This window comes from Marmota monax, unplaced genomic scaffold, assembly GCF_021218885.2.
Source record: "Marmota monax isolate L192 unplaced genomic scaffold, Marmota_monax_Labrador192_F-V1.1 WCK01_AAM20220418_F8-fsc00124, whole genome shotgun sequence".
NCBI classification, from domain to species: Eukaryota; Metazoa; Chordata; class Mammalia; order Rodentia; family Sciuridae; genus Marmota; species Marmota monax.
This window is the reverse complement of record NW_026692505.1, coordinates 952,996-965,502: the sequence shown is the minus strand read 5'-3', so window position 1 is coordinate 965,502 and position 12,507 is coordinate 952,996. Positions and strand designations below refer to the sequence as shown.

At 41.5% G+C, this 12,507-nt stretch overlaps 2 protein-coding genes across 5 annotated transcripts in view; both read left to right on the top strand.

Moving 5' to 3' along the window:
• The first annotated feature begins 1,730 nt into the window (after window positions 1-1,730).
• Window positions 1,731-6,353, top strand: Ranbp6 (RAN binding protein 6). 2 transcript variants are annotated; one of them, XM_046445825.2, is made up of 2 exons: window positions 1,731-1,887; window positions 3,003-3,207. In XM_046445825.2, exons 1-2 carry the CDS (start codon window positions 1,752-1,754, stop codon window positions 3,071-3,073), a joined length of 207 nt encoding a protein of 68 aa, XP_046301781.1. In that variant the 5' UTR covers window positions 1,731-1,751; the 3' UTR covers window positions 3,074-3,207. The 2 variants fall into 2 exon arrangements, with proteins under 2 accessions (XP_046301781.1, XP_046301780.1); XM_046445824.2 differs by having other exon boundaries at window positions 1,731-6,353.
• Window positions 6,354-10,129: 3,776 nt separating this feature from the next.
• The window catches only part of Kiaa2026 (KIAA2026 ortholog), an 84,336-nt gene continuing 81,958 nt past the window's right edge, over window positions 10,130-12,507 (top strand). For 2 of the 3 annotated variants that reach the window (XM_058579696.1, XM_046445814.2), the window contains exon 1: window positions 10,130-10,974. In XM_058579696.1, coding sequence (XP_058435679.1) covers window positions 10,388-10,974 — 587 coding nt within the window. In that variant the 5' untranslated portion in view covers window positions 10,130-10,387. The remainder of the gene's footprint in view (window positions 10,975-12,507) is intronic. The other variant, XM_046445813.2, reaches the window with a different exon arrangement.

Below are 12,507 nucleotides of genomic sequence, written 5' to 3'. Positions count from 1 at the left end.
TATCTCATCTAAATTAGTATTATACATAGTTTACCAACATTATAAATCTGTGTAAGGTTTACTATGAATGTGGCAACATGCTAATACAGTACTGTTGTCAAGATCTTGGAATCAGAACCAGAATAGATCTCATCAATGGTTCTCAAATTTGGGTATTCTAGAAAACCAATGTGCTTGCATTGAAGTCCCAAAAATTTTGATTTGGTAGTCTAGATGTTGGGCTCTAATGTCTATATTTTAATAAGTATCCCAAGTGATTTTGATGCAGTCTACAGAATGAGAACTACATCACAAAGTAGTTTATGAGACTACCTACTTCATCTAACATCTGATTAATGTGAGAACAATAATTTTTCTATTTTTGTGTGTACATGTAGCAGCAATTTACAAAATTAAAATTAAGCCTATTTGGAGAAGTTTAGGACAGACTTTGCATTAATTCAGGGCCTTTAATGACGTTGTAAAACTTGGAGCAGTATGGGAAGCACTATAGAGCATTGGTGTCACTTTCCAAAGATGTGAAGTTGAAACTCAGATGTATCATCATAGGCAAATCCCCTAACCTCCCTGAGTTTCCACTTCTTATCTAAAATTAGTATTATACCTATCCTTCCAAACTTCTAAATTTGTATAAGGTTCAAAATGAGTGTGGCTACCTTCTAATACACAGTACAACCTGATTTTTGTTAAGCCGATCGTTGTGCTTTCAATTGACACATCTGCCTGCATTAAAGAAACAGTCTCAGGGACATTTGTTTCTTGAAGTAACCTCTGCAGCTTCCTACTGAAGTGTAGTTGGGATTCTAATCACTGAACCCCTTAATGTTACAGTTTAGACACCATGTAAGGAAAATCTTGAGTAGCATGATAAGAAAACAAAATTAATTTAGAGAAAAGACCAGGGTTCAAGTGTTCTGATTATCAGTCCAGATCACTTTCCACCATACTTTACTCATTTGTCTCTCCCATTATTTATTACAGTTCACAAGCCAAGTAATTCTGGTACACAATCAACATTCAGCAATACTTTCGACTGCATTAGATGTGGTAGTGGAACAGAAATCATTATTGTCATTCTTCTACCCATCATTATTTTGTAAACGACTTCGTTAGTATTCATATACCATAAAATTCACCAATTTAATTGCACGACTCTTATATAATTTTAGTATAATTACAGAATTGTGCAACCATTATCACAATGATCGAACACTTTCATCACTCACAAAGAAACTCCCCATCTGACAGCAGTCATGCTCCGTTCTTCCCTCCTCCCAGCTTTATAGTAACCACTAATGTCTGTCTGTACAGATTTGCTTACTCAAGACCTTTCATTTACATGGACTCATACTGTATGTGGTCTTTCGTGATTAGCTTCTTAGCATGTTCTAAAGATGTACTTATTTTAGAATTTTCAGGGTAACACCAATATAGTTTATAAATTTAAAAATCACTCTTAATCCCATTCCAATATAATCAATAGTGTCATTTTCTTCTTTCTCTTCCTTTTCCCCCATCCCCGAAGGTGCACTTTTACCAGATCAGAAAACAAATGAAGGATGCCCTTTACCTGAACCCTGCTTTCACCTCTGTGAAACCAAGTCTTGCCTTCCTCCAAAAGCTCCAAGAGCGCCCAGGCCGGTGAGGGAGAAGCGCCCCCGCCCATCCCTGCTGGCGCTTCTTTTACGTCACTGCTTGGAGCCACAGACCCCATCCCTCCTTCCCGGTAGCCGTAGCTTTGACAGGGCGCGATGGCGGCGGCCGGGTCTGCAGGGGTGCCGGCGATCGTGTCGGAAAAGCAAGAGTTCTACCAGCTTCTGAAGAACCTGATCAATCCAAGCTGCATGGTGCGGAGGCAAGCAGAGGAAATCTATGAAAATATCCCAGGTCTGTGTAAGACTACATTCCTCTTAGATGCCGTCAGAAATAGAAGAGCAGGTTATGAGGTGAGACAAATGGCTGCCGCACTGCTACGCCGGCTTTTGTCCTCTGGGTTTGAGGAGGTCTACCCAAATCTGCCTTCTGATGTTCAGAGAGATGTCAAGATTGAACTGATACTGGCTGTTAAGTTAGAAACACATGCTAGCATGAGGAAAAAGCTCTGTGATATTTTTGCGGTGCTGGCCAGGAATTTGATAGATGAGGATGGCACTAACCATTGGCCAGAAGGTCTGAAGTTCCTTATTGATTCGATCTACTCTAAAAATGTGGTTCTGTGGGAAGTTGCACTTCACGTCTTCTGGCACTTTCCTGGAATTTTTGGGAACCAAGATCGGCACGATTTGGATATCATCAAAAGGTTGTTGGACCAGTGTATTCAAGATCAAGAACATCCAGCAATCAGGACATTATCTGCTAGAGCTGCAGCTGCATTTGTACTTGCTAATGAGAATAATATTGCTCTTTTCAAAGACTTTGCAGACTTGCTTCCTGGAATCTTACAAGCTGTCAATGATTCATGCTACCAGGATGATGATTCAGTGCTAGAATCCCTTGTTGAGATTGCTGATACAGTACCTAAGTATTTGGGTCCTTATTTAGAAGATACTCTACAGTTGAGCCTGAAGTTATGTGGAGATTCTAGACTTAGTAACCTGCAACGCCAGCTGGCCCTTGAAGTGATAGTGACCTTGTCTGAAACTGCAACTCCAATGTTGAAAAAACATACAAATATTATTGCACAGGCAGTTCCTCATATATTAGCAATGATGGTTGATCTACAGGATGATGAGGACTGGGTAAATGCTGATGAAATGGAAGAAGATGATTTTGACAGCAATGCAGTTGCTGCTGAGAGTGCTCTAGACAGACTGGCTTGTGGGCTTGGTGGAAAAGTTGTTTTACCAATGACCAAGGAGCATATTATGCAAATGCTTCAGAGCCCTGACTGGAAATATCGACATGCTGGATTAATGGCCTTATCTGCCATTGGAGAAGGTTGCCATCAGCAAATGGAACCAATTCTAGATGAAACTGTTAACTCTGTTTTACTTTTTCTTCAGGATCCTCATCCAAGGGTGAGGGCTGCAGCCTGTACTACACTTGGACAAATGGCTACAGATTTTGCACCTAGTTTCCAAAAGAAATTCCATGAAACAGTGATTGCAGCTTTGTTGCGTACGATGGAAAATCAAGGTAATCAGCGTGTACAATCTCATGCAGCTTCTGCTCTTATTATTTTTATTGAAGATTGCCCCAAGTCATTGCTAGTTCTCTATTTGGATAGTATGGTGAAAAATCTACATTCTATCTTGGTGATTAAACTTCAAGAGTTGATTCGGAATGGAACTAAGTTGGCCTTGGAACAGCTTGTGACAACCATTGCCTCAGTTGCAGATACAATAGAAGAAAAATTTATTCCATATTATGACATATTTATGCCCTCACTAAAGCATATTGTTGAGCTTGCTGTTCAGAAGGAACTCAAGCTTCTGAGAGGAAAAACTATTGAGTGCATTAGCCATGTTGGTCTTGCTGTTGGGAAGGAAAAATTTATGCAAGATGCATCAAATGTGATGCAGCTATTGTTGAAGACACAATCAGACTTGAGTAATATGGAAGATGATGACCCTCAGACCTCTTACATGGTTTCAGCTTGGGCTAGAATGTGTAAAATTCTTGGAAAAGATTTCCAACAGTACCTTCCACTGGTTATTGAGCCTCTTATTAAGACTGCTTCAGCTAAACCTGATGTCGCTCTCTTAGACACACAAGATGTAGAGAATATGAGTGATGATGATGGATGGCAATTTGTAAATCTTGGAGACCAGCAAAGTTTTGGAATTAAAACTTCAGGACTTGAAGCAAAAGCAACTGCTTGCCAGATGTTGGTTTACTATGCTAAGGAGTTAAGAGAAGGATTTGTGGAGTATACAGAACAAGTTGTGAAATTAATGGTTCCCTTACTGAAATTTTATTTCCATGACAATGTTCGAGTGGCAGCTGCAGAGTCCATGCCTTTTCTCCTGGAATGTTCAAGAATTCGTGGTCCAGAGTATCTTTCACAGATGTGGCAGTTCATATGTGACCCCTTAATCAAGGCTATAGGAACTGAACCTGATACTGATGTACTCTCAGAAATAATGAATTCTTTTGCAAAGTCCATTGAGGTAATGGGAGATGGTTGCCTCAATGATGAACACTTGGAAGAACTGGGAGGAATACTGAAAGCAAAACTTGAAGGACATTTTAAAAACCAAGAATTACGACAGGTTAAAAGACAAGAAGAAAACTATGACCAACAGGTTGAGATGTCTCTGCAAGATGAGGATGAATGTGATGTTTATATTCTGACCAAAGTATCAGATATTTTGCACTCATTATTTAGTACTTATAAAGAAAAGATTTTACCATGGTTTGAACAGCTACTTCCATTAATTGTAAATCTAATATGTTCAAGTAGACCATGGCCAGACAGACAGTGGGGATTATGCATATTTGATGATATCATAGAGCACTGCAGCCCAACCTCATTTAAATATGTAGAATATTTTCGGTGGCCAATGCTACTAAATATGCGAGATAACAACCCTGAAGTCAGGCAAGCTGCTGCTTATGGCCTGGGTGTTATGGCACAGTTTGGTGGAGATGATTATCGTTCTCTATGTTCAGAAGCTGTTCCACTACTGGTAAAAGTTATTAAGTGTGCAAATTCCAAAAATAAAAAAAATGTCATTGCGACAGAGAACTGTATCTCAGCAATAGGGAAGATTTTGAAGTTTAAGCCTAACTGTGTAAATGTAGATGAAGTTCTTCCACACTGGTTATCATGGCTTCCACTGCATGAAGATAAAGAGGAAGCGATTCAGACTTTGAGTTTTCTCTGTGACTTAATTGAAAGTAACCACCCAGTTGTAGTTGGTCCAAATAATTCTAATCTCCCCAAAATAATTAGTATAATTGCAGAAGGAAAAATTAATGAGACTATTAGCTATGAAGATCCTTGTGCCAAACGCCTTGCTAATGTTGTTCGTCAGGTACAAACATCTGAAGAATTATGGTTGGAATGTATATCGCAACTTGATAATGAACAGCAGGAAGCCTTACAGGAATTGCTAAATTTTGCTTGAAGCACTTTAATATTACTTACATATCATCTATCTATCTATCATAAAAGTAACTATAAATAAATGTGAGTGAATTCCGTTATAAGATGAGAAAACTTCTCTCTCTGCTAAGCAGTTTATATTTCTTCCCCATGTATCTCCAAGATTATAGTTAATGTTCAAGCCTTCTGTTCACCTTGCATGTTTTATCTCTTAAACATAGACCTTGGTAATAACCTATGCTTCCAGTTGTCTTAGAATGTTTGTCACCTTTTCCCTATTTGTGTGAAGTATAGAGATTGTTACTATTTGTCTGAACTAATGATGCTGGGCAATTGCTATACTTGGTGCCAAGATGTCATGGTGATTGTCACAAGATGGTAAGAGCTTACAAAGATAAGCTAGGAGAATTTCCAGGACAAACATCTTTGGAATCGAGGATGATAGATATAGTGACAGGCTTATTCCTCCTTGATAATACTCCTGGTTTTTATGTAATGGTAGTTTGCTGGAACTAAGCAAGAGTTTTAAGATATTGCAATGGATGTGGAAGTTTTCTCTATAATGTATGTGAACTTTTTAAATAATGTTGAGAATTGGGCAGGACATACCAATATTCTAGTTCCCAAAGTGTTCTGCTGAAAGTTATGAGAACTTTTAAATCTCCTAACTAACATGGTTTGCATTTTTTAAAGTTATCCAGAACTCCAAGAATCATGGTTACAGAAAAGGGAGTCCTGGTACATCTAACATTGGTAATATGTAATATTCTAATAGTATTTGACAAATAGTAATCAATATTTATGGGAGTCTGTCAGTGTTATGTGTTTCAATAGAGTATTGCTTTGTGTATGTATTACATTTTCCCCCCTGCAAAGCAGCCCAATAAGAAGAGAAGCCTGGATTCAAAATGGGGCTTAAATAGATTTCTATTTCAAATATCCCTAACAGATTCTTTTAGTAGCACTGAAGGATGTTCTGTTATGAAAGCAAAACAACTTAGTTTTATCTTTAAACATTAAAAAGAAAACAGCTTTGAGACTGATCATTTATCAGTATGTGTGTATTATAAGAAAACAGTTGTATAAATCTAGAGTTAATTATATTAATTGGAATGTCAGTCTTTAATGTTGAGCTTTTGTAGGGTAGAAAAAAAAAGCTTTCTATTCAACAAATTTTCAATCCAAAACTTAAAAACAAATACATTTATTGTGATTTCCTGGGGCTATTGTGAGTACTGTGTGTGTAAAGTGTTTAGCAAATATTTAGGACCTAGTAAGCGCTCAATAAATCATCACTGTTACTGCCCTTGTTTGTACTTATACTGTGTTTTTTGTTTTCTTTTTTTTAATACCTTGGAATTCCTTTTATATTGGAATTTTCCCAGTTCATTCCCTACCAATTCAGATGGACAAGCAATCTAAGCCACTCTAGACAGATATATAAAGTTGTCTTACACATGCAGTTCCTCTCTATTCCATACAATTACTTATTAATGAGGGGAGGGGAAAAAGTTAAAGACATTACATTTAGTATGGTCATAATTTAATTTAAATAAAGCCAGTGTTGTGGTGCACACCTGTAATCCCGGCAACTCAGGAAGCTGAAGCAGGAGGATCGTGAGTTCAAAGCCAACCTCAGTAACTTATTAAGGACCTAAGCAACTTAGAAAGACCTTGTCTCTAAATAAAATATAAAAAGGGCTGGGGATAGGGCTCAGTGGTTAAGTACCCCTGGGTTTAATCCCAGTACCAAAAAATTAATTAATTAAATAAAAGTATAGATGAATAAATTTAAAATTCTACTGAAGTTTTAATAGAGGTTTTCTCCGGAGAGTGGGACTAAGTGGCAAATCTTCTCACTTATGTATATTTTCTAACTTACCTATAATCAATATATTTATTGTGTAATAAAGTATTATTGTCATTTAAGTTCAAGGGCCTGATCCTACTTTCATAATAGCTAGGATTACTATCAAGTTGGCTTCTGCATGAACTAGAGTAAGCTTGGTTCTACTCGCCCACATGTCTTTCTCTTTTATATACTTTAAGAAAGCCTTGGTCAACATTTCTGGCAATTCCCTATACTCTTGTGCATGAGGAATTAGAAATTCTGCCAAATGACTTGTATTTTGGCATTTGAAGTTTTTGAAGTATGATTTGAATACTACACCTAGATTTGAATTTAGGCAAATATTTTCTTAACCTAAGTGTTAGTTTTCTCATTTATAAAATGAGGATAATGCCTAGCTTATAAGATCATTTTAAGAATTAAAGGAGATAATGACTAAAGTGCTTAGTGGCACAGGATTCAAAAAATAGAAGCCATTATCTGAGTTATGAAATATGATTGGTTGCTAAAAAGGAGGAAAGGATATTTGCTTTGGTAGGGCAGGCTCCAAATTTGGGGGCTTTGTGGAAGGAAATGAGGAATGTCCAGTTGGACATATGTTAGTTTGCTAGTTGCTTAAGTAGGTCTGGTCCCTGCCCTTTTCCTCCTGCAAGCTGAAGTATGTCTCCAGCCTCTGAGGAATGTCTAGTAAATTAATGTCTGATTCAATAAGAGGAGACCCTGAATACCAGATGAGTTTGTGTGCAGAGGAGGAGCATGTAAGTGCCCTAAAAACTTACATTTCACCATGTTACCTAAAACTCATTTAACTTGCTGGACAAAAAAAAATAGTTTTTAAATTTTATCAGTCCTTTAAACCTCACACAAGACTTAAAACAATCTCAAAGGTCAGACTGTCTCAACCACTTATATAATTTTACTTTAAAATACGTGATTTCTATAATTTTGTTTTTTGTGCTTAAATCCAAGTTTTAAGCAAGAGTTCTGTGTAATTAGAAAAGGTATTAGGTGTATCTTTCAAACAATGTCAGAAAATAGTAGTATCTGCTTTGGGGAATCATTAATTCCCCACACAGACTGATTTTAAGCAACATTTAATCTAATGTAAATTAATGTAAATGATGCGTCCGCTTTCTAGTCATTTAAATAGAAATTTTAAACCGTGTAATGAGATTGTAAAGTCACACCAATGACTATTTAATGCTGTACAGCTTAGATTTGAAATATTTCGAGATGGATTTTTAGCCTGAAGGATTATTTTTATTAGAGCATTATAGTTATACATAGTAGTGGGGCTCATTTTAATAAAATCATATACAATGGAATTTTATTTCAATCAAATTTACCTTAGGCAATTTAGCGAGACCCTGTCTCAAATTAGAAAATAAAAACGGATGGGGATGTGGCTGAGTGGTTAAGCCGCCCTGGGTTTAATCAATTAAAGAGGGACTTTTTCTCACCCTTATTCTTCTCACCTTATTCTACTGATTTTCCCTTGCTCCCGTATTTATTTGCTTGTTTGTTTGTTTGTTTTGGTACTGGGGATTGAACTCGGACACTCAACCACTGAGCCACATCCTGAGCCCGATTTTGTATTTTATTTGGAGACAGGGTCTCACTGAGTTGCTAAGTACCTCGCCCTTGCTGAGGCTGGCTTTGAACTCCTGATCCTCCTAAACCGCTGGGATTACAGGTGTGCGCCACCCCCCCCCCCCCTGCTCCTTTATTTATTTTTGTTGGGTACCTTCTACATATATGTAGTAAAGGTGAAATCCCTGCGACATATTCATGTATATATATGATTTGGTTAAAGTCAGTCCATATTTCCTCTCCTTTCCCAAACCTTTCTCCCTCTCCATCTCCCTCCTCCACTTCACTGATCTGTATTTTTTTTCCTTTCTTTGGCTTGGGGGATTGAACCCAGGGCGGCTTAACCACTGAGCCACATCCCTATCCGTTTTTATTTTCTATTTTGAGACTGGGTCTCGCTAAATTGCCTAAGGTAAATTGCTGAGGCTGACTTTAAACTCATGGTCCTCCTGCCTCAGCTTCCGATGCCCAGCTTCCTAGATCTTTTTCTTCTTCTTAAGGTTCCATTGCCTGCCTTCATTCTTAACAGAACTCAGATGGGCTCGGCGGCAAACGCCTGCAATCCCAGCTACTCGGGAGCCTAAAGCAGGAGCCCCCCCCCCCCCCCCCCCGCCCAAAACACAAGAATATAGAAAGGGCGGAGATTTTTTTAATTTTAATGTAAAATTAGGATGCTTTCAAATATGAATTGGTGTTACGAACTAGTAACAGTAGTTTCAAGAGCTAGAATTGTATGAATTACCTCCTTTTCTCTTGCACGTGAACGTATAGTCAAGTCCTTTAATTTCCTTTGGAAACTTTCCAACATTCTATTTTTTTAAAAAAGTGAGGGTAAAAAGGGGATGGAGGTTTTACAATGAAGAGGATTTCCACTTGGTGTTTTCTGTTTATTTTGTATTAACAAAGTTATAGAGCAACTTTCTTTAGGATAAAATTTTAGCTTTTAGGTCTAACAAATATCTTGCAAAAGGAGCAATCTATTGGAATATTTGCTTGGTCCCTGGGCAGAATGCTGCTGCGCAGGCGCTCTGATTCCCCTCCATCGCGCCCCTTATGATCGTCGCAAGTGAATGACATAATTGCTCTGCGCCACAGCCCAGCTTCGGGGCCTGTAGCTGGGCTGAAGTCCTTACTTTCCAGAGCGGGGCGGGGCGGGACGCGAGGGGGCGGGGGGGATTTTGTTCTACTACGCATGCGCACCGGGGATGGCGACGGTGCCTCTTTCTTTGCCTCTTTCCACAGCTCTCCCCGACCGGGGGGGCTGAGTGCCCTCCCCCTTCTCTCCCCGCCCCTCCCCTTTCGCCCTCCCACCCCCCCCCCGCCCAGCGGGGCTTCTAACTGACAGTTGTCGCCAGGCCCCGTCCGTGCGCCGCCTCCTCCTGCCCGGGTCCCCCACAGGTAGCGAGGGGCGGGAGGGGGTGTGAGGGAGAGGAGGAGCTGGAGCCGCCGCGGCCCAGTGCTGCGGCCCACTCCAGGGAGGCGAGGGGAGAACCCCCTTTACTCCTCGCCCCCTCCCAGTCCCTCGCCGGTCCGGGAGGGGGTGGGGCGCCGAGGCCGCCGCCGCCCGGCTGGGCCCGGCCGGTGGAGAGAGGGAGGGCGAGGCGCGGAGGGGTGAAGCCGGCGAGGGCCGCGCGCGCCACCGCCGGGGGGAGGGGAGAGGAGGGCACCTAGGCTCTCCTCTTCTCTCCCCCCTCCCCCGCGCGCCATGTAACCCCGCCCCGCCGGTGGCGAGCTTGAGACCCCCGCGCGCACGGATTCGAGCCGGCGGCTAGGGAGACGGAGGCTCGATGCGGCAGGGGCTACGCGGCGCGGCCGAGCCGTGAGGAAGCTGTCCGAGATCACGCCTCCCCCGGCGCCTCGAGTGGCCCTGTCGCACAATCTAGTTTGGGCCTGCCGGGGGCATGAGCGTGCCCGAGACGCCGGGTGAGATGGAGCCAGCCGGGGAGGAGGAGCGGCCGCCACCAGAGGCCGAGGAAGAGGAGGAGGAGGTGGCAGCGGCCGCCCCGGCCTCAGGGCCGGCGCGCCGGAGGAGTGCCTCCTTGCTGGAGGACGCGGACGAACAGGAGGCTGCAGCGGAGGCGATGGTGGTCTCGAGTGGTGGCTGCAAGGAGCAGGAGCTGACCTACGAGCTGCAGCAAGGCTACCGAATCCTGGGCGAGTTCTTGCAGGAGAAGCACCGGGGCCTCACCGCCCCTTTCCTGAAGCCCTTGGGGGGCGTTGCCACCGGGGAGGAGGAGGTGGCAGAGGGGCAGCGAAGCGGGGGCCGGGGCAGTCGCACCCTCCTGCAGCACCCGGGACAGGGCTTGTGTCTGCTGAAGATGGAGGAGAAGTTCGTCAGCGGCCAGTACGCGGGCATCACCGAGTTTGTGGCGGACTTCAGGTTGATGCTGGAGACCTGTTACCGCCTGCACGGAGTGGACCACTGGATCTCCAAACAGGGCCAGAAGCTGGAGATGCTGCTGGAGCAAAAGTTGGCGCTTCTCTCTCGGTAAGCGAGCCCGGTCCCCGGTGGGATTGACAGACTGACACAAACACACCCTCACACGTGTCCGAGGATGGGCTGGGCCTGGGGCCGGGGGGCAGCTCTGATAGGTGCTGAGTCGGTGCCGGAGAACCCCAGGAGGAGGAGCAGCACTAGGCCGGGGCACGGAGGGTTGTGGTGGGTGTGGGCTGAAAGCAGCTTACACTCAAATGAAGGGAGGCTGAGAAGGGAGCCAAATTTCCCATGCCTAAAATTTTTATCCGAGCACATGGAGTTTGTAGACGCAAAGTGGAATGGTTCCTGTAAGAAGAACACGTGTAGGCGGAGGAAAAGCTTTTGTGGGATCAAAGTTGAACCCACAACTTTTGACAGTTTTTTTTAATAGTTTTTAGGACGAAATCTCTTCAGAAAAACAGTTTTGCTTCATGTAGAAGGTGATTGTTTCGAACCACTAAAAGATAATTTTATCTTTTACTACCTATTTCAGCCACCGGAGATTTATAGTGTTACTAAATGGGTAATGATTACTCTGCCATGCTCCTAATACTTTCCTCCTTTCATCTGAGCAAATAATTTTTGCAATAAGGGAATACATCAGTACAAGGTTTTAATTAAGTTTAGACATTTGTGTGTGTCTTTTCCGTGCACCCAGGTCCTAGCTAATGCTAGCCAAACGCTATACTTCTGAGATACATCCCCAGCCCTTAGACTTTGGTTTTGGTTTGTTTTCCTGCCAGAACTCATGGGCAATTCAGATAGTTATGTGTTTTTGGTGTACATCACCCATAATTCCAATTAATTTACTCTAGCAAGAGGAAAATAAACACAGGTGCATACTAAAGTAAATATATTGTTTTAAAAATTGTTATATAGTTGATATAAGCCAATTTAAGTTCTTAAGCAATAGAAAAATAATTAAATGTTGTTAGAAATAATAGTTGAAGTGGATAGGTGTTTTGCGACCTGAGAGAACACAATGAAATCATTTAATCTTTTCATTTTTCTGATCTGTAAAACGGTTATAATAATGGTTCCTGTGTCATACAGTTGCTGTGAGGATTCAATGAGTTTAAAAATGGTCAGCCATAGAGCACTTGCCTGGCATATGAGAAGCACTGGGTTCGTTTCTCAGCACTGTGTATAAATAAAATAAAGGTCTATCAACAAATAAATTTTAAAAAATGTAAAGCCAAGAGTGTTGGTCACACAGCCCAGTGTAAGTGTTAGCCATAATAATAGTAGTGGTGATGGTAGTTGAATGAAATGAGAATATACCTCATATCTGAACCTGGGCATTTTACTTGTACTTTTGTGGACTAGTTCCTCAAAAATTGTGGTAATATTTTGGTCCTTGATTTATAATTTTAATTTAAAATAATTGAGTCTTTGTTACTGGCCTCACATATTGCTATTTTCAAGACTGCTAGTGACTTATTACATTAAAATGTTAACAGTAATTTACACATTAGAGGAACTCTTTAAGGAGCCTCTTAAGATCTTTCATGAAGTAGAATTGTTTGGTAATAGAATAATTATTCA

Excerpts from the sequence above, each read along its gene's own strand:
- Ranbp6 (XM_046445824.2), top strand. The coding sequence starts at position 1,752 with ATGGCGGCGGCCGGGTCTGCAGGGGTGCCGGCGATCGTGTCGGAAAAG.